Below are 22,546 nucleotides of genomic sequence, written 5' to 3'. Positions count from 1 at the left end.
TAAAGAATACATCATGTATTTGTTGGCTAGGGCTACCATAACAACATACCACAGACTGGTGGCTTAAACAGCAGAAATTTACTTTTCTCACAGTCCAGAGGCTAGATCTGAGTCCAAGATTGAGGTGCTGGCAGGATTGAGGGCTGCAAAGGAAGGATCTGTTTGGCTTTTCTCCTTGGCTTGTAGACTTGTAGGCTTGTAGACCTACTTGCTGCTTTGTCCTTGTACAATCATCCCTCTGTGCGTGTGGACCCTTGGTTCCTCTGTGTGTTCAAATTTCCTCTTAGACAGAGAGCAGTCAAATTGGATCAGGACTCACCCTAACATCTTCATTGTGACTTAATCACCACTTTAAAGTCCCTTTCTCCAAACACTCTCACATGTTGAGGTATTGAGGGTTAGGGCTTCAGTATATGACTTTTGTGCCATCTACCTTTTCAAGTGCAAATGTTATTTGGTATATTTTAAACAGAAAAAAAAAGTAAAACATGATATACTTTATATCTTCCTTAAGTATATTGGATTGTATGAGCAAGACTTCAGTATAAATAATTACTTTGTGCTGGAAAAATCCTGGTGCTCTCAGGAGTACTGAGGAGTATTCAGGTCAGTGTGTATATACCTTAAAAACCCCAGACTTTCTGAGTTTTTTCAGCTGAGGATTACTAAGGTTTCCACTTTTTCCAGACTCTGGACTTCTCCTTTTGTTCCCAAAGGTTAAAAGGATAGTCAAAAGTATTGTTGAACCTGTCAGATGTTTTTTCCTGATGGGCTAATGCTTTCAGAGCAAAAACAGCTCCAAGTACTGCTCACTTCTGGGGATTTTCAGCTACTCCATGAATAATGGTCCAGAAATCCTTCACTAATTTGTTAGCTCTCTGATGTCTACAGTAGTTTGAAAAAAAATATTTTGTCTACCTTTTCTGCATTTTTTTTAGGAGAAGGGCTGATCTGAATTAAATTACCTAATCTGGCATTAGAAAAGAAAGTTCAGGGTCATTTCTTTCACATAAGCTTTAGGGTTGACTCACTGAGATTAGAAAGTATATCCTAAAAATCTCATTTAATGAGATTATAAGTAGGTACTATATGAAACTTTTACTCTAAAAGGCAATAATAGAATATAGTATTAGCATCTAACTCTGAAATTGAAGTACTTAATATGTTTTCCTTTTTCCTCATCCTTGTTCAGGGTCTCCTGTACTATTATTTCATGTTCATAATGATAGCCTGTATTACGGAAACCAAATCTGCCCCCACAGACATTCTAGCAGGTATATAGCCTAATAATCAATAAGCAAAGTGATTGGAGAAAATCTTTTGGTAGAATTTATAGTCTTTTTTGTTTCTTTTATCTTTAGGAGGGCTTTAAAAAATACTTGCTAGATCCTTGCTGGTGAGTACATTTTGTTCATTCCAGATGATGAGCTTGTGAAACATGAGGAGCTCTTCTTCTAGAGAACTGGGGCTGCTCTGTAACCCCTCAGTCTATTTAGCACTTCTGGGAGAGCTTGGGTGGTGCCCTGATGTAAACACTAAGCACTGCAGCAGGCATATTAGAGTCTGTCACTGCAGAAGGAGCCCTGAGATGGGAGATTTGCATCATTAGAGGGATAGGATTATTTGCAGTTGGGAAATCAAGGGAGGGATGAATTGAAAGTTTAGGGGTAATTCTGCTTGAAAAAGTAGGAATTATGGACATTATTTTTGTAAAGGCTGTGAAAAATCAAGAGAACTGGATTAATATTAATGCTTAAAAGTTTTTGTGGAAAGCATCTAATTTCTAGAGAAAAATTCATAGTTTCCCATTAACAGTAATCTTTAGTAATTAAGCATTGAAATATATCATTGAAAAATTAATATAATCACATTTTTAATAAAAGGAAATGTAAGTACCATTCAGTGAATTAATCTTCAGCTTAATCAAAACAATTATTTTTTGTTTTAATAGTGGCTTTTTAAAAAATGTAAGAAACACTGCCTTTTGGCTATAATCCTAAATCCACTTGTGAATTTCTGAAGTGCTAGACTGAGAACAGTTGATAAACTTTAAAAACGTTGCTTTAAGAATGTTGGAAGTTGTGGGAGGCCGGGAAGCCGGCCCCTGGCGCCACGTGTACTAGGGGCCCGCTGGAAGGTGAAGGCCCTTCCAGCGCTGACTTGGTGGGCGTGTGCAGTGCGGGCCGGCCGGGGCTTCATTGCCATGGAGTGAGAGGGGGATCAGCTGTCTGCGTGGCCCACCCTCGAGACTGAGGGGCTGTGTTTCCTTCACGTCAGAGAAATTAAGGAAACAATTCCATTCACCATTGCAATGAAAAGAATAAAATACTTAGGAATATATCTACCTAAAGAAACAAAAGACCTATATATACAAAACTATAAAACACTGGTGAAAGAAGTCAAAGAGGACGCTAACAGATGGAGAAATATACTGTGTTCATGGATCGGAAGAATCAATATAGTGAAAATGAGTTATACTACCCAAAGCAATCTATAAATTCAGTGCAATCCCTATCAAGCTACCAACGGTATTTTTCACAGAGCTAGCACAAATAATTTCACAATTTGTATGGAAATACAAAAAACCTCGAATAGCCAAAGCAATCTTGAGAAAGAAGAATGGAACTGGAGGAATCAACCTGCCTGACCTCAGGCTCTACTACAAAGCCGTAGTAAAGACAGTATGGTACTGGCACAAAGACAGAAATATAGATCAGTGGAACAAAATAGAAAGCCCAGAGATAAATCCATGCACCTATGGACACCTTATCTTTGACAAAGGAGGCAAGAATATACAATGGAGAAAGTGAAGTGAAGTCGCTCAGTCGTGTCTGACTCTTTGTGACCCCATGGACCCCATGGAAGCCCTATCAGGCTTCTCTGTCCATGGGATTTTCCAGGCAAGAGTACCGGAGTGGGTTGCCATTTCCTTATCCAGAGGATCTTCCCAACCCAGGGATCGAACCTGGGTCTCCCGCACTGCAGGCAGCTGCTTTACCCTTTGAGCCACCAGGGAAGCCCAATGGAGAAGAGACAATCTCTTTAACAAGTGGTGCTGGGAAAACTGGTCAACCACTTGTAAAGGAATGAAACTAGATCACTTTCTAACACCATACACAAAAATAAACTCAAAATGGATTAAAGATCTAAATGTAAGACCAGAAACTATAAAACTCCTAGAGTAGAACATAGGCAAAACACTCTCCGACATAAATCATAGCAGGATCTTCTATGACCCACTTCCCAGAATATTGGAAATAAAAGCAAAAATAAACAAATGGGACCTAATTAAAATTAAAAGCTTCTGCACAACAAAGGAAACTATAAGCAAGGTAAAAAGACAGCCTTCAGAATGGGAGAAAATTATAGCAAATGAAGCAACTGACAATTAATCTCAAAAGTATACAAGCAACTCCTGCAGCTCAATTCCAGAAAAATAAATGACCCAATCAAAAAATGGGCCAAAGAACTGAACAGATATTTCTCCACAGAAGACATACAGATGGCTAACAAATATATGAAAAGATGCTCAATGTCACTCATTATCAGAGAAATGCAAATCAAAACCACAGTGAGGTACCATTTCATGCCAGTCAGAATGGCTGCTATCCAAAAGTCTACAAGCAATAAATGCTGGAGAGGGTGTGGAGAAAAGGGAACACTCTTACACTGTTGGTGGGAATGCAAACTAGTACAGCCACTATGGAGAATAGTGTGGAGATTCCTTAGAAAACTGGAAATAGAACTGCCATATGACCCAGCAATCCCACTGCTGGGCATACGCACCGAGGAAACCAGAATTGAAAGAGACACGCATACCCCAATATTCATTGCAGCACTGTTTCTAATAGCCAGGACATGGAAGCAACCTAGATGTCCATCAGCAGATGAATGGATAAGAAAGCTGTGGTACATATGCACAATGGAGTATTACTTAGCCCTTAAAAAGAATACATTTGAATCTGTTCTAATGAGGTGGATGAAACTGGAGCCAATTATACAGAGTGAAGTGAGCCAGAAAGAAAAACACCAATACAGTATACTAAGGCATATATATGGAATTTAGAAAGATGGTAACGATAACCCTGTATGCGAGACAGCAAAAGACAGATATATAGAACAGTCTTATGGACTCTGTGGGAGAGGACGAGGGTGGGCTGATTTGGGAGAATGGCATTGAAATATGTATAATATCATATGAAATGAATTGCCAGTCAAGGTTCGACCCATGATACAGGATGCTCGGGGCTGGTGCACTGGGATGACCCAGAGGGATGGGATGGGGAGGGAGGTGGGAGTGGGGTTCAGGATGGGGAACATGTGTACACCCTTGGCAGATTCATGTTGATGTATGGCAAAATCAATACAATATAGTAAAGTAATTAGCCTCCAATTAAAATAAATAAATTTTAAAAAATAAATTTATATTAAAAAAAGAAGAGTGTTGGAAGTCTAATACAGTGTCTTCAAAATTCAAACTCGATGTTAATTGATTTTCTTGATTGCTTCAGTTATATACTTTTTCTCTATTTTATAATTACTGCTCCTGCTGCTGCTGCTGCTAAGTCGCTTCAGTCGTGTCCGACTCTGTGCGACCCCATAGACGGCAGCCCACCAGGCTCCCCCGTCCCTGAGATTCTCCAGGCAAGAACACTGGAGTGGGTTGCCATTTCCTTCTCTAATGCATGAAAGTGAAAATTGAAAGTGAAGTCGCTCAGTCGTGCCTGACTCTTATAGAAAGGACTTAATATTTCTCTGTATTTTATTAAAAACATAGTTTCATGTTGGTATTCTGCCAGGGTAGTATTTTATATCACATTTAAAATGTACTAAACTGAAAATGAGTCATAGTCTGACTTTTTCTAGATCCTCAGGTTGTAATTATGTGCAATTTTTTCTTGCTTTCTTATAAAAAAATGACAAGATATGATAGAAGTAATGAAAATATTTCAGTGAATAGAGAAGTACTTGAATACTATAACTAAATAAACTTCTAGGACTACAATGTATTTTTTATTTTTACATGCTTTGGTAAAAAGCAATAAAATTCATAATGGATAAATGCAATAAATAGTTTCTAATGAGCAATTTATTCATTAGATGTTTTTCATTATTAGGGACACCTCTATTTTTTCCTATTAAATCTCGTATGCAACATTTTCTTTTTACAAATTTGACCTTAGATATTTTTTGTTAAATATAATATGCTTAAACATGTCATTTGGGAATTTTTCAATCTTAAGGAGACTCTGTATATTTTCTACCCTTTCTCCAAGCTATTTTACTATTTTTTTTCTATTTTCACAAAGACCTCTTTGGGTTTTTGGAGAAGGAATTCGTGTATGTTGATACGGATTTTAAAGTATTCTTGTGGATACAAATATTGAGGTATGGAGCATGAGAAATGTAAGACATGGGCGTGGAAAACAAAGTGAACAAGACACACTCACCAGCAAGGTTTTATGAACATTACAGTGTTTAATAACATCAGAGTAGCATTTAGCTTTTTAAACTTAGTTTTAAATAGTTCCATAGATAAATTCTAACCACAAGACAGAACAACTCTTTTCCCCTTCTTCTCCCAGCTTTCTGGGGGTGGAGGGGTGGGGGAAGAGGTCCTGGGTTACTATCAACTCCTCTATATGTAACTGAAAAATCCTGACAATGATTATTCATTTTCACTTAGCATGGACATATATCAGGAAGCTACATGGCATCAAAGAAGAGTCAACATAACAGAAAATTTAAAAGTAAAGAATATGATGAGTACAGTACCTACAGTGATGACAACTTTGGTAGCTACAGTCAGGAAACAGAGGAAGATTTTGCCAGTCAGCTGAAACAATACAGGCAAGCTAAAGAAACCTCGAATACTTCTTTAGGATCATCTTTTTCCAAAGAACCAGGGAAAAAACAAAGATTGAAAGGAATTCAGCAAGGTAAGTTTGAAATTGTCTGGTTTTGACTATGAAAACTTTATTAAGGTAAACAGGTAGCTATGAAGTAAAAACTTAAATTTCTTAGCCCTTTGTTATGGTCAGTTTATTCCTGTGGTTCCTGAATTTGTTTTTCTTTATTTTGTAGACCTTGAGGACAAAAATCTATAGATATTTCAATCTGCATGATATCTTAAAATTTGCATTTAATAGATTTCCTAATATTTTTAAAGTATATAAAATGTAGAAAAACTTTCCTGTTACGTCTTTTCCCCTCTCTTCTATATGGTATCAGTATACTGAAAAAAAAAATTACCTATCCTTTTCAACTGTTACCTTGTGTTACTTTATATTTTAGACCCTATAAAGACAGAATCTTGGAGAGCTATTCTTTTATTAGAGTTTAAAAGGTAGTGATCATCTTTGCTGTTTAAATATACTCGAGACTATATACTTTTTAAAAAATATATGTATTTTATTGAAGTATAGTTGACTTAAAATGTTGCAGGTACACAGCAAGATAATTCAGTTATACAAATACACAAATACTATTTTTGAAATTATTTTTCATCATAGGTTATTACAGGATACTGATTATAGTTCCCTATGCTATACAGTAAACCTAAATAAATGCTAGAAATCTAGCATTCTATTCATAATAAGCCAAACAAGTGAAATCAAAATGTCATATTTTTTTGTTATATAAAAATTCATAATTTTTCTAAAATATATGTATTATACATGTTTATACATATGTATACAAAAGCTTTTCTACTATACTTGATAAAGGCTTGAGAAAGAACATCAAAAAGTAAAAATAAAAGAGAGATCAAGAAATTGGAAAACATAAACTAAATGAAATGGGAGCACTGAATATGAAATAGAAAAAGTGAAACAAACTAGATAAAAATAAAAGATCATCATATAGTCTAGTTTAGTCAGTTCAGTCACTCAGTTGTGTCTGACTCTTTGTGACCCCAAAGAGGAGGACTGCAGCATGCCAGGCCTCCCTGTCCATCACCAACTCCCAGAGCCTGCTCAAACTCATGTCTGTCGCATGGGTGATGCCATCCAACCATCTCATCTTCTGTTGTCCCCTTTTCCTCCCTCCTTCAATCTTTCCGAGCATCAGGGTCTTTTCCAATGAGTTGGTTCTTCACATCAGGTGGCCAAAGTATTGGAGTTTCAGCTTCACCATCAGTCCTTCCAATGAGTATTCAGGACTGACTTCCTTTAGGATTGACTGGTTGGATCCCCTTGCAGTCCAAGGGACTCTCAAGAGTCTTCTCCAATACCACAGTTCAAAAGCATCATTTTTAAACATGACTGCTCATTAGAAACTTATCTGGAGCTCTGGAGAAAAAAAAAGCAATACCCGAGCATTTGTATTTTTTCAAAAAGTTTCAAGATAACTCTGATATGCATCTGGAATTTAAAAAGTGATTACAGGCTTTTTTGTTAGATCCTAGTTTGGGTGATACGGAGTTCTATTATTTTTCCATTGACTAATCATGATACAATGATATTAAGTGAGTAATAGTTTCATAATCACAAGAGTAAAAGATGTTATCCAGTTTTCACAGTCAATAGCCATACAAAAAATAAAAGAATTACAACTGCAAGCCATAATGGGAACAATGGGTACATAATGGATTAACTTAACAACATAAAATAACTACAATTTTGGGGGGGAGTCAAGCAGAGTGATGTGGTAAACGGAAGTGCATACATGCACATGTTTTCATCCACCCAACCAAGGATTATACACATTTTTCTGAATCAGAAATAACAACAAAACCTAAAGAAATTTCTGGAATGATGACCTATTCATCTGTTATATTGAGGTGCATCATCCTTGGGGAAACCAGTACAAGTTTCCATAGAAATTATGGATCACATAAGGGTCAAATTAGCCTTAAAAATTGTCTAGTTAGCATGTCTGCTTCAAGAAAACTGGAGCAAGATGAGGTTGAGGTGAAGTGATGAAACCCAAACCCTACGTAACTATCTTTCTTTTTAAAATTTTTAAAATGTAAATGTAAATTTTTATTTATTGTATTTTATTTTTTAAATATAAATTTATTTATTTTAATTGGAGGCTAATTATTTTACAGTGTTGTATTGGATTTGCCATACATCAACATGAATCCGTCATGGGTGCACATGTGTTCCCCATACTGAACCCCCCCTCCCACCTCCCTCCCCATCCCATCCCTCTGGGTCATCACAGTGCACCAGCCCCGAGCATCCTGTATCGTGCATCGAACCTGGACTGGCAATTCATTTCATATCTTTTAATTAGCACTGAAAAAAAATCCATTATGAGTAAATTTGGTTATTTTTATGGCTTTATTTTTTCTTGATTTCCTAGCAAAATTCCTTTGAAAAATGTGAACCGAGGCTTTGTTGAACTAAAGAGGAAGGAATTTTTCTATACATGTGCTATCGTAATTAGCACGTTTGTTCCTGGAGTCAGACATAGTGGTGTCGGGGATCATTTCACTTGGGGAATAAAGGGAATGTGAAGTCCTTGTTCATCCCTTCCTACCTGGGGTTTTTCCTTTCAGACTCCTTCTTTTCGTTCTGTTAATGAGTTAAGTATTGCGTTTTATTCTGAATTTAATTTTTTTCCCCAGAATTATGAAAGTAATGTACAGTCAAATGCAGAAAACTTTTTCTATGTGTAAAAAATGATAACGCAGCAAAGATCAAAGATAAAAACAATTTGAATGTCTACACCCAGGGACAATTACTATTAATATTTTTGGCAAACATTCTTCTAGAATTTTTGAGAATTATTTTTAACAAAAAACTATACACTGTTAAAACTCATTTTTTCCCCTTTAACTGTGAGTTGTATTTCTGTCATTCTTACATTAATGAGTAGATTCTAATGCCTACATTCTAATAGATGCACCATAATTTATCTATTAAATTGCTATATTTGTTTGCTAGTAATTATTTGAGATTTAAGTTGCACCCATTTTTAAAAAATTCTCTGATTAACCCTGCATATTTATACATATCTCATCTTGGCAAACATTTTTTCCTAGTAATAAATGCTGAAATGTAGAATTGAGTCAAAAGGCATAGGCACATTTGAAGATTTTTGACCCATATACCAAGCTGATATCCAAAAAGGTGTTATAGCAATTTATAACACTTCTGCCAGTGTGTGAAAATGCCAGTTTCTCCAAATCCCTACCACCGTTATTTCTTTGAGGTGAAAATTGGTGTGTTAATTTTTAATTTCTTTTAATGAAGTGAAACATTTTTGTCATACATTTATTGGCTGTTTTGTAGATTTAAGATCATTGCAAAACTTTGTAGTTCAGTATAACTTTGGTAAAATGAGAAATCACTTTGTATTATAACTTACTACCCTAATATATAATTTTTATAATTTAAGTATCTGTTTAGATACTTTTAAACATCAAGTTTTTCAAAAGTAAAAGACAGGTATAAATTTTGCTTGGCAGTTTATGTGATATCCAGAATTATCAATAGAAACAATTTGCTACAAATTAATCACTAATAATACTTCATTGTCTTCCTCAGAGAGGAATGTAATATTTAATTCTCTTAAAAAACAGAAAACCTCCTTAATTGTATATTCTAAGGAGAATTGAGAAGGATAAAACTAGATTTGACTTCTCCAGCTGTGTGTATCCTTGTTCTTTGCCTTCCTTATGTTGCTAACGTCACTTGAGAAACAAAACAATAAGAAGCAGTACCTTAAAGTAAAATGTAAAGATGGAATTAGTGTTTTCATTGAATCCAGAGGGAAAAAAGAATGCACTGTACATTGTAGACTGTTGAAAATATGCTATTCTCTGTAAACTAGTAGGTTGGTGTGCTGTTTTATTTATAATATCTAGAGTACATTTTAACTTTTGTAGGTACTGAGCAGAGGGTTAAAAGTTTTAATGTTGCTCGTGGACGAGGTTTGCTGAAAAAAGTCAAACGCAAAGACCGTGGCGGAAGGGTCAACAAAGGGCCAAATGTGTTTTCAGGAACTGATGACTATCATGAGGTAATGAGAATTTATATATATTGAGGATTCTACCTTTTAACTTACTTGGCTGCAAATAAGGCATTGTGATTTTAATACTACTTTCCTAGTAAATGAAAAATTCCCAGTTCCGGTCAGATGGATATAGATGAATTCCAAAAACAAGTTTTGTTTTACTTAGTTATGATACTAGCATACAGATGCACGTTTAGGTGACATTGAAATAAAATTGTTAAGTTTGAAAACACTTCAAAATAAAATTGATATGTCTGAAAGCAAAAATTTTTGTTCTGTAGGTTCTCTGTTGTACTTTTCCTTCCTAGGGGTCATCTTCCCTAGATGCAAATGGCAGTAAAATGCTTGGTAGCTCAATACGTGGCAGGACCAAGAAGGGAGACAGTGGTAAATTTACTTACTTATTAGAACTGAAATCCTTGAAGGAGAAGAAAGGAGGTATTAATGTTTGGAAGGGTCAACTTATGAACCATGTGTATAGTAGAGACTGAATAAATGTATGTTGAACTGAACTCTGAACAAATACATTTCAACCTTGCAGTGACTTTCTAGATTAGAGTGATCCAATTTCTGTATTCTGCCATTGTTCCAGTAAGATTTGATTGAATTATGCAGAGAAAGGGTGGGTTATCAATAGCTGTAACCCTGATTGATAGAAAAGGGATAGTAACATTGTAATGGGAAAATGCTCAGTTTTCTAATCTCTGGGTTTAAAGATAACAGGCAAAGATTTTTTAATACACTCCTATACTGTTTAGGGAGTTGCTAGCAAGTATGACCTTAAAAAAAAGTTTAGGACCACATAAATTTGTGAAACCCAGCATATACTACTCTACTCCTGGTGATTCTCAGTCAACATGAATGTTTAAAGGCTCTGAGCAGGTTAGGCAGAAAGAAGTCTGACTTTGTTCAACCCATCATTTCTAAAATTTACTTCACCATGAACTTTTTTTTTTCCCCCACACACCTACAAACATTCACTCTTAACTCACTGTTCTGTGGAATAACAGCTTTGCAAATAAGCTTAGAATTTCTGGGAAACTATAACCTGCCTCTCCATCTTTCTAGGCAGCTGTGGTTGTCTAGGATGTGCTGCTTTCACTAGACCAAATTAATGGGAATACTTTCTGAGTAAACCTCCTCCTATATTCAGTACTTATACCCTATACATGAAAAAATATTAGCTTCCAAGAAAATACAGTTTTGAGGGAGTTACTGCCTATCTCTGAGCTTCAGTTTGCTTAACCTGTAATATTAGAGTACAGTATTAAATTAACTCTAATGGCCCCTTCAAGCACTAACATTTTAGATGTTTCCAGATCTAGCTTGCAACTAAAAAATTTCTTAATCTTGTAATAGAAAATAACAATAAATTCTTTCTTGTGCATTTATCAGATTTAGGACATTTTTCCTTTCCTGAAGAATCTGCCTGTCAAGCAGGAGACATGGGTACTGTCCCTGGGTCGGGAAGATCCCTGGAGAAGGAAATGGCAGCCCATTCCAGTATTCTTGCCTGGGATATCCCATGGACAGGGGAGCCTAGCTGACTATAGTCCATGGGTCACAAAGAGTCAAACACGACTGAGCGACTAAAGGGGTTCCCAGTTGCTGCTACTGGTAAAGAACCCACCTGCCAGTGCAGGTAGATGTAAGAGGCATGAGTTTGACCCCTGGGTTGGGAAGATCCCCTGAAGGAGGGCGTAGCAACCCACTTCAGTATACTTGCCTGGAGAACCCCATGGACAGAGGAGCCTGGTGGGCTGCTACATAGTACAACTTGGTGCATTTTTCAGTGGGTTTTATTGGGGGGCCATTACCTAATATTTTTACCTTTTGATTTCAGAGTCATATTCCTCAGGTTGGCTCTTTGACTTCTCATGGTGCTCTCTTTGGCTGCCTATTTTATTACAGCCACGATCCTTGTGGAGAAGGCATCTGTGAACTGGTCATTTATATCGGCTTGTTCTAAGTGAGCTTAGAAATAGACAACGTTTATTAAAAAAATGTTCAGTTCAGTTGCTCAGTCATGTCCGACTCTTTGCAACCCCACTGCAGCACGCCAGGATTCTCTGTCCATCATCAACTCCCGGAGTTTACTCAAACTCATGTCCATCAGTTGGTGATGCCATCCAACCATCTTCTCCTCTGTCATCCCCTTTTCCTCCCACCTTCAATCTTTCCCAGCATCAGGGTCTTTTCAAATGAGTCAGTTCTTCACATCAGATGGCCAAAGTATTGGGAGTTTAAGCTTCAGCATCAGTCCTTCCAATGATTATTCAGGACTACTTCCCTTGAGGATTGACTGGTTGGATCTCCTTGTTGTTCATGGGACTCTCAAGAGTCTTCTCTAACACCACAGTTCAAAAGCATCAGTTCTTTGGCACTCAGCTTTCTTTATGGTCCAAATCTCACGTCCATACATGACTACTGGAAAAACCATAGCTTTGGCTAGACAGACCTTTGTCGGCAAACCAAGGTCTCTGCTTTTTAATATGCTGTCTAGGTTGGTCATCGGAGAAGGCAGTGGCACCCCACTCCAGTACTCTCAGGCCTGGCAAATCCCATGGATGGAAGAGCCTGGTGGGCTGCAGTCCATGGGGTCGCTAAGAGTCAGACACAACTGAGCGACTTGACTTTCACTTTTCACTTTCATGCATTGGAGAAGGTAATGGCAACACACTCCAGTGTTCTTGCCTGGAGAATCCCAGGGACAGGGGAGCCTGGTGGGCTGCTGTCTATGGGGTCACACAGAGTCGGACACGACTGAAGCTACTTAGCAGCAGCAGGAGCAGCAGGTAGGTCATAGCTTTCCTCAAGGAGCAAGTGTCCTTTAATTTCATGGCTGCAGTCACCGTCTGCAGTGATTTTGGGGCACCCCCCCAAAATAAAGTGTCACTATTTTCATTGTTTCCCCATCTGTTTGCCATGAAGTGATGGGACCGGATGCCGTGATCTTTGTTTTTTGAATGTTGAGTTTTAAGCCAGCTTTTTCACTCTCCTCTTTCACTTTCATCAAGAGACTCTTTAGTTCCTTTTCTCTTTCTGCCATAAGGGTGGTGTCATCTACATATCTGAGGTTATTGATATTCCAGGTTATTGATATTCCTCCTGACAACCTTGATTCCAGCTTGTGCTTTATCCAGCCCAGTGTTTCTCTTGGTGTACTCTGCATAGAAGTTAAATAAGCAGGGTGACAATATATAGCCTTGACATACTCCTTTTCCAATTTGGAACCAGTCTGTTGTTCCATGTCTGGTTCTAACTGTTGCTTCTTGATCTGTATACAGATTTCTTAGGAGGCAGGTAAGTTGGTCTGGTATTCCCATCTCTTTAAGAATTTTCCACAGTTTGTTGTGATCGACACAGTCAAAGGTTTTGGCATAGTCAGTAAAACAGAGGTAGATGTTTTCCTGGAACTCTCTAGCTTTTTTGATGATCCAACATATGTTGACAGTTTGATCTCTGGTTCCTTTGCCTTTTCTAAATGCAGGTTAAACATGTGGAAGTTCATGGTTCACATACTGTTGAAGCATGGCTTGTAGAATTTTGAGCATTACTTTGCTAGCGTATGAGATGAGTGTAATTGTGTGGTAGTTTGAACATTTTTGGCATTGCCCTTCTTTGGGGTTGGAATGAAAACTGACCTTTCCAGTCCTGTGGCCACTGCTGAGTTTTCCAAATTTGCTGGCATATTGAGTGCAGCACTTTCACAGCATCATCTTCCACGATTTGAAATAGCTCAACTGGAATTCCATCACCTCCACTAGCTTTGTTCATAGTGATGCTTCCTAAGGCCCACTTGACTTCACATTCCAGGATGTCTGGCTCTAGGTGAGTGATCACACCATCATGGTTATCTGGGTCATGAAGATCTTTTTTGTATAGTTCTTCTGTGTATTCTTGCCACCTCTTCTTCATATCTTATGCTTCTGTTAGGTCCATACCTTTTCTCACCTTTATCGAGCCCATCTTTGCATGAAATGTTCCCTTGGAATCTCTAATTTTCTTGAAGAGACCTCTAGTCTTTCCCATTCCATTATTTTCCTCTATTTCTTTGCATTGATCACTGAGGAAGGCCTCCTTACCTCTCCTTGCTATTCTTTGGAACTCTGCATTCAGATGGTTATATCTCTCCTTTTCTCCTTTGCCTTTAGCTTCTCTTCTTTTCTCAGGTATTTGTAAGGCCTCCTCAGACAACCATTTTGCCTTTTTGCATTTCTTTTTCTTGGGGATGGTCTTGATCACTGCCTCCTGTACACTGTCACGAACCTCCATCCATAGTTCTTCAGGCACTCTGTCTATCAGATCTAATTCCTTGAATCTATTTTTCACTTCCACTGTATAATCATAAGGGATTTGATTTAGGTCATATCTGAATGGTCTAGTGGTTTTCCTTACTTTCTTCAATTAAAGTCTGAATTTGACAATAAGGAGTTTATGATCTGAGCCACAGTCAGCTCCTGGTCTTGTTTTTGCTGACTGTATAGAGCTTCTCCATCTTTGGCTGCAAAGAATATAATCAGTCTGATTTCAGTGTTGACCATCTGGTGATGTCCATGTGTAGAGTCCTCTCTTGTTTGTTGGAAGAGGGTGTTTGCTATGACCAGTGCGTTGTCTTGGCAAAACTCTGTTTGCCTTTGCCCTGTTCCATTTTGTACTCTAAGGCCAAACTTGCCTGTTACTCCAGGTATCTCCTGACTTCCTGCTTTTGCATTCTAGTTCCCTATGATGAAAAGGGCAGCTTTTATTTTTTTTGGTGTAAGTTCTAGAAGGTCTTGTAGGTCTTCATAGAACCATTCAGCTTCAGCTTCTTCAGCATTAGTGGTTGGGGTGTAGACTTGGATTACTGTGATATTGAATGGTTTACCTTGGAAACGAACAGAGATCATTCTGTCGTTTTTGAGATTGCATCCAAGTACTGCATTTCAGACTCTTTCGTTGACTGCAAGGGCTACTCCATTTCTTCTAAGGCATCTTTGGCCACAGTTGTAGTTATAATGGTCATCTCAATTGAATTCACCCATTCCAGTCCATTTTAGTTCACTGATTCCTAAAATGTCAATATTCACTCTTGCCATCTCCTGTTTAACCACTTCCAATTTGCCTTGATTCATGGACCTAACATTCCAGGTTCCTATGCAATGTTGTTCTTTACAGAATCAGACTTTATTTCCATCACCAGTCACATCCACAAATGGCCATTGTTTTGCTTTGGCTCTGTTGCCTCATTTTTTCTGAAGTTATTTCTCCACTCTTCTCCAGGAGCATATTGGGCACCTACCGACCTGGTGAGTTCATCTTTCAGTGTCATATCTTTTTGTCTTTTCATACTGTTCATGGGGTTCTCAAGCAAGAATTCTGAAATAGTTTGCTATTCCCTCCTCCAGTGGACCACGTTTTGACAGAACTCTCCACCATGACCCACCCATCTTGGGAGGCCCTACACGGCATGGCTTATAGTTTCATTGAGTTAGACAAGGCTGTGGTCCATGTGATCAGTTTGATTAGTTTTCTGTGATTGTGATTTTCATTCTGTCTGCCCCCTGATGGATAAGGATAAGAGGCTTATGGAAGCTTCCCATGGAAATAGAAAATGTTTGTAAATAAAATTTACATAGGTTTAAGACATTTATTTCTGCTTTATTGACTATGCCAAAGCCTTTGACTTTGTGGATCACAATAAACTGGAAAATTCTGAAAGATGGAAATACCAGACTACCTGAACTGCCTCTTGAGAAACCTATATGCAGGTCAGGAAGCGACAGTTAGAACTGGATATGGAGCAATGGACTGGTTCCAAATAGGAAAAAGAGTACGTCAAGGCTGCATATTGTCACCCTGCTTATTTAATGTATATGCAGAGTACATCCTGAGAAATGCTGGGCTAGAAGAAGCACAAGTTGGAGTCAAGATTGCTGGGAGAAATATCAATAACCTCAGATATGCAGATGACACCACCCTTATGGCAGAAAGCAAAGAAGAACTAAAGAGCCTCTTAATAAAAGTGAAAGAGGAGAATGAAAAAGTTGGCCTAAAGCTCAACATTCAGAAACCTAAGATCATGGCATCCGGTCCCTTCACTTCATGACAAATAGATGGGGAAACAGTGGAAACAGTGGCTGACTCTATGTTTTGGGGCTCCCAAATCACTCTAGATGGTGATTGTAGCCATAAAATTAAAAGACACTTACTCCTTGGAAAGAAAGTTATGACCAACCTAGACAGCATATTAAAAAGCAGAGACATTACTTGTCAACAAAGGTCAGTCTAGTCAAGGCTATGGTTTTTCCAGTAGTCATGTGTGGATGTGAGAGTTGGTCTATAAAGAAGCTGAGCGCTGAAGAATCAATGCTTTAGAACTGTGGTGCTGGAGAAGAGTCTTGAGAGTCCTTTGGACTGCAAGGAGATCCAACCAGTCCATTCTAAAGGAGATCAGCCCTGGGTGTTCATTGGCCACCTGATGTTGAGAGCTGACTCATTGGAAAAGACCCTGTTGCTGGGAAAGACTGAAGGCAGGAGGAGAAGGGGACGATAGAGGATGAGATGGTTCGATGGCATCACCGACTCGATAGACATGGGTTTAGGTGGACTCCGGGAGTTGGTGATGGACAGGGAGGCCTGACTTGCTGCAGTATTCATGGGGTCACAAAGAGTCGGACACGACTGAACAACTGAACTGAACTGAAGACATTTAAAATGATCCTATCAGAGTAGAGTATAATCAGTTTCTTTGAGTTTTCATGGGATACATGTGTGTGTGTGTGTGTGTATGTGTGTATATATATATGTGTATATGTGTGTATCTATAAATACTTTTTTAAAAGAAACTCAAAGATTATGTTTTCCTGGTATTCTGATACTTTTTTTTTCCCCCAGAAATCAGGTGAATTCTATCATTCATCAGTTGTGAGCACTGAGGATCAGATTTAACTTTACCTCTCTATTGTCTCAGGTGTTTGCTATGAGAGATTTCAGTAGATTGTGCTTTGTTCTCCATTGTCTAGCAAATTGAGGGAAAAGAGGAAACTGATATCAATTCAGAAATGTAAATAGTTATGAACCTCCTACAGTGTGCAAGGCACTGTGTCTGCTAGGAGCTTGAAAAGCAGTGCTCTTGTATAGAGCTCATACTTTGTTGTTACTCAACCTTCTTATACTTGCAGCAAAAGTTGAATAGGGGCCTGAGAAGAACTAAGGAAAGCAAGTAGGGCTGTGAGATTTCCTATCATATACTAGTTTTTCTTAATTTTCTTAAATTTAAAAGTTAAAGGTAATATATCCTCAATTTTTTTCCCTAAAGAAAATACAAAATAACCACATACGCAAACAATCTATAACTTTTTAGAAATTCATCTCGAGATACACACTCTTAAAGGTAGGGGTATATTCTTTTAGTTGCTTTTTCTTTGTCTTTATTATTATAAACTCGGATCACTTTTTCACTTGGTAAGGTATTGTGAACATTCTGTGTCCCCAGATTGTCTTTCCATCTCATGATTTTTTAAATGACTTTATAATATTCTAAATGTACCATAATGTGTTTTTTGTGTTCTAGTTTTAGATACATAGAGTATTTCCTGATTTTGTTTGTTTTACTTGTAAATAATTCTGCATTGGTTATTTTTGTGGATAAATCTTCATGTGCCTTCCTGGTAATTCCTTCAGGATTTTGTGCTGAAAAGTACAAATTTTGTGTCAAACGAAATCAATATTTTAAGTTTTCTACCAACTATACATGAAAGTGCATATTTTATTGTATCTTTGCCAAAACTGAGTATTATTATTAAGTTTAAAGTTTTCACAATTTTATTTTGAAAAATGTAGTTAGATGTCTTCATTGAATTAGAGACAGGGTTCTTTGCAACTACCAGTATCATTAAGCAATTTTCTAAAAGCATGTTTGCGTGCATCGCCTCTCGCCAGATAAATAAATAGCATCATAATGTTCAGTCTTCACCACTTTTAATAATCAATGTGTACTGCTTTCTAGATCCATTTTAGTATGAATTTTAATGTCTTTTTTAATACTTCATATGTTTTATTTAAGTAAATTTTTTTCTTGCAGTATAGTAAACCAGGGAAAAAATGGAAGATTATGACTCAGGAATTTATTAATCAACATACAGTGGAACATAAAGGAAAACAAATCTGCAAATACTTTCTGGAAGGGAGATGTATTAAGGTAAATTTATAGCGGTATCATAAATCATTTTAACTTTTGAAATAATCTTTAAAATTTAAGGTCATTTTAGGGGTGGTGAGTGTTTTCTCATATAGTTGGAATAAAACTAGTTCTTCAAAATGGATCTTGCATTGAATACTGTATATCAGAACTCATATAATTATATTCTGTGACAATAGTATAGCTTGTTGAAATCAGATTTTATTTTACTGACACATGATGCTATGTGGCACGTACTCTTCCGATTGTCTTACTAATATTAAATGTTTTCATGTTTACAATGATGCAGTAAAGTTCAGTTACTGTTATTATTCTCATTTTAATCATGGTCAAAGCAACAGGTTAAATGAGTCCCCAGAGTAGCTCAGCCAGAAATGGTGAGTGCTGGAGCCAAGCAGTGTCCTCTGAGGTCATGTTCACTGTTCTGCCTCTCCACCCAAAGCCACCTCCACTATCCTGGGCAAGAATTCTAAGGGATTGTTTGAATTACTGGGAGCTCATTATTTAAAGATTGGAGATACTACCATGGTTCTACCATGAAACACCACAGAGAAAATTCAACTCAATGGTTTCTTTTTTTTCTCTTTTTTTTGTGAACAGGGAGATCAATGTAAATTTGATCATGATGCAGAGTTGGAGAAGAGGAAAGAGATCTGCAAATTTTATTTACAAGGATATTGTACCAAAGGAGAGAACTGCATTTATATGCATAATATCCTTTATTAAAAATGTTAACCAAAATATTGCAGTTTTCAAGTGTCATTGAGGCTTTAAAAATCTTAAGTACAATCTGGAAAGCTTAGTTTGGTTCTAAATTTAAAATAACACATTATGTAAACCAGATCTCTTCAGCCTTTGCACTTCAGAAGGTCAACTGAGTTTTTTTCTTTAGGGAAATGAAATAACTTCCCTTTGGAAAAAAAAACTGAAATAAATGTACTTTAAATAATATTTATAAGTTATTTCAAGAGGCTGTGTTTTCTGAAGGAGTTGGCAACATATTTATTCTGTGACTTAATTACTATTTACTTGGGTTCATAAGTAATAAATTATCATTGTTGGGAATTATAAAGTTCAAGTACTGTCAAATCTTACCACCAAATGAGAAGCACTACCCTGTATATTCTTCCCTACTTCTGATATATTTAAATTGTATTCCTGCCTCTACCCATCTGGCATTTCACTGTATATGGTCCATAGATATATATGATTTGTGTTGATGTGTGAGAACCAATTTGTAAATCAATTATCCTTCAGTTAAAAATAATTTAAATATATATATATAAAACATTTCCTTTGGTAAAGACCTTATTATTTTCTAAATGGTTAGTTCATCGTCTCCTCTTCACAGATTTAAGAGGGCACCTGCCCATATTCTAAGTTTTCAGCGAGCATAGTTTTGTTTCTGTAATATATCATTATACCTTGTGCTATCTGACCATTCTGCTCTATAATAGTATGTTTGATACTTACTAAGGGCAAATACTCCTTTTGTATCAAAATGTTATAAATTTGTCTTATTCAAACAAAAATTTTTTTTAAGATTTGATGTATTTCTTTAGAAACCAGACACCTTATTGAACTGTTTCTGAAATCTTCCCATCTATTCTTATGTTTTTCTCCATAGTCATGCCATCTGTGGCATGACAATTTTAATAGTATTGGCTGTACTTCCAGAAAAATGTTAAATAATAGGGATTGTGAAGCATAAAACATGTTTCAAGGGTAATGCCCTTTTGCTTTGGCTTGTGGCTACAATTTTAAGATTGATTTTTTAAAAAAATCAAGTTAAGTATATAAATCCTTCGGCTTCCTAGGTATCTCAGTAGTAAAGAATATGCCTGCCAAGCAGGAGATTCAGGTTCGATCCCTGGGTCAGAAAGATCTCCTGGGGAAGGAAATGGCAACCCACTCCAGTATTCTTGTCTGGGAAATTCCATGGACAGAGGAGCCTAGCAGGCTACAGTCCATGGGGTTGCAAAGAGTTGAGCATGACTCCGAGACTAAACAACATCTAATATATATCCTTATTTTACTAAGAGGTTTTAATATAAACTTGAATTTTATCAGTTGTCTTTTGTATCTGCTAAGATAATCACATTATTTTTCTTTCTTGACCTTATCAGTGTGATGATTTCAGTAATAAATTTCCAAAAACTACTCAGAAATTCCCAGAACATATACCAGCTGAAATGGTATATTTTTCACTGTACTTCTAGATTTAATATTTTCTTTAGATCTTTGTCTCCAAAATTTTAAGATTAGTTTGTGGTTTTGATTGTTGGGATATTTAACTTTAACATGACAATATCAGACTCCTTTATTTTCCTCATAGATATAAACATTTGCTCAAAATTTATTTGCTCTGTATTTTGTTTTATTGTGTAAAGTAGCAGAGTTTACATAATTAAATTATACCATAGCCATTATAAATAGCTATAGCCATTTTTACTTTAAAAAATTGTTTTCTTGAAAGAGAGTATATATATATATATATATATATATATATGTATGTATGTATAACTGAATCGCTTTGCTGTATACCTGAAATTTTTAAAAAATGGTTATTAAAGAAACCTCAGTGTCCATTGCAGCACTACTTACAATAGCTAGGGCATGAAGGTAACCTAGATGTCCATTGACAGATGAGTGGATAAAGAAGTTGTGGTACATATACACAGTGGAATATTACTCAGCCATAAAAAGGAACTCATTTGAGTCAGTTCTAATGAGGTGGATGAATACAGAGTAAAGTAATTCAGAAAGAGAAAAACAAATATATATGGAATCTAGAAAGATGGTACTGAGGAACCTGTTTACAAGGCAATGGAGACACATAGAGAACAGACTTGTAAACACAGCAGGGGAAGGAGAGGGAGGGACAAATTGAAAGAGTAACACAGAAATATATACACTATGATATGTAAAATAGATAGCCAGTAGGAATTTGCTGTGTGACCCAGGGAGCTCAAACCTGGTGCTCTGTGACAGTCAAGAAGGGTGGGATGGGGAGGGAGGTTGGAGAGAGGTTGAAGAGGGAGCAGACATAATGTATACCTATGGCTGATTCATGTTCATGTATGGCAGAAACTAACACAATTCTGTAAACCAGTTATCCTCCAATTAAAAAAATAAAATTGATGTAACTAACAAAAAAGAATCCACCAGCCAAGGCAGGGGACACAGTTTCAATCTCTGTTCCAGGAAGATTCCACATGCTGTGGGGCAACTAAGCCAGTATGCCACAACTACTGCGCCCCATGCTTTGCTACTGCTTAAGCCTGCACACCCTAGAGCCCGTGCTCAGCAACAGGAGAAGCCAGCACAGTGGGAAGCCTGTGCCCCACAGCTAGAGAGCAGCCCCCAGTCACAGCTAGAGAGAGCCTACACACAACAGTAAAGGCCCAGTGCAGCCAAACATGAGTGGAAGTAAATAAGTGAAATTTTAGAAGTAGTATTAGTGGAATTAGCTAATTATCCAAGCTCTATTTATATGTAACATTTTCCTAGCATGGTACTTTCAACAAACTATTGAAACCTTAACATGACTCTCTTGATCAGTGGTGAAAATAGCTAGAGTTTGCACTAAATTTTAGACATAATTTATTTACAATGGTAATTTGGGAGATGATTTGTAAATCTTGATTGAGAGCTCTTATTAAGGAAGTCTGTGTTAATTACCCACATTACTAACTCTATTATTATAGAAGACATAAATATCACTGACAGAAAAAATAATACAGTTTGTACAGTCAAGTTTTTTAAAACAAAAAAATTAAGCTCTTAAAAAATTGTTTTCTAGTTCTAACAGAGTAGAAGAGACTTAAAATATTTGAATGTTCTGCAACAGCATATTTAAAATATTTAATCTTAAAATTAAAAATTAAATAATCTGTGACTGTTGAAAATTTAGTACAGTATATGGTAATAAAGTTATATTGATTTCACAGTTTTTTTTTTTTTTTAAATATGAGAGTTTGATTTTACTTGGTCTGTTCCTTAATGTTTTTATTTACATGAATTTCCATGTAAGTTCTATCATAGTGGAGCAAAATGTTACCAAGGAGACAACTGTAAATTTTCACATGATGATCTGACTAAAGAAACAAAGAAACTTTTGGACAAAGTGAGTAATATTTTTGCACCTTGATTACAGATTCATTAGACTTTAATCATGTTTTATAAGTCATATTTTATGCCTGGAGAATCCCATGGACAGAGGAGTCTGTACAATCCATGGGGTTGCAAAGAGTCAGACATGACTGAGCAACTTCACTTTCTTGCTGAGAAAGCAAGGACTTATTTTATGTTTTATTCTGTTAATGTAGTGTGTTAGAAAAGCAGGAATATTGGACTAAGAATTAAGAATATTTTGTTCTTATAAGATTCAATTGTGATGTA

At 36.7% G+C, this 22,546-nt stretch overlaps 1 protein-coding gene across 3 annotated transcripts in view; it reads left to right on the top strand.

Annotated features, from left to right (window-relative positions):
- Positions 1-22,546, top strand: part of ZC3H6 (zinc finger CCCH-type containing 6) — a 77,063-nt gene that overhangs the window by 39,764 nt on the left and 14,753 nt on the right. The window contains exons 3-9 of one of the 3 annotated variants that reach the window (XM_040267527.1): positions 1,193-1,274; positions 1,362-1,396; positions 5,687-5,939; positions 9,836-9,969; positions 18,029-18,145; positions 18,746-18,857; positions 22,162-22,271. In XM_040267527.1, coding sequence (XP_040123461.1) covers positions 5,711-5,939; positions 9,836-9,969; positions 18,029-18,145; positions 18,746-18,857; positions 22,162-22,271 — 702 coding nt within the window. In that variant the 5' untranslated portion in view covers positions 1,193-1,274; positions 1,362-1,396; positions 5,687-5,710. The remainder of the gene's footprint in view (positions 1-1,192; positions 1,275-1,361; positions 1,397-5,686; positions 5,940-9,835; positions 9,970-18,028; positions 18,146-18,745; positions 18,858-22,161; positions 22,272-22,546) is intronic. The other 2 variants (XM_040267528.1, XM_040267526.1) reach the window with 2 other exon arrangements.

Source organism: Oryx dammah, unplaced genomic scaffold (assembly GCF_014754425.2).
Source record: "Oryx dammah isolate SB20612 unplaced genomic scaffold, SCBI_Odam_1.1 HiC_scaffold_25, whole genome shotgun sequence".
NCBI classification, from domain to species: domain Eukaryota; kingdom Metazoa; phylum Chordata; class Mammalia; order Artiodactyla; family Bovidae; genus Oryx; species Oryx dammah.
This window is presented reverse-complemented; position numbering and strand designations above follow the sequence as displayed.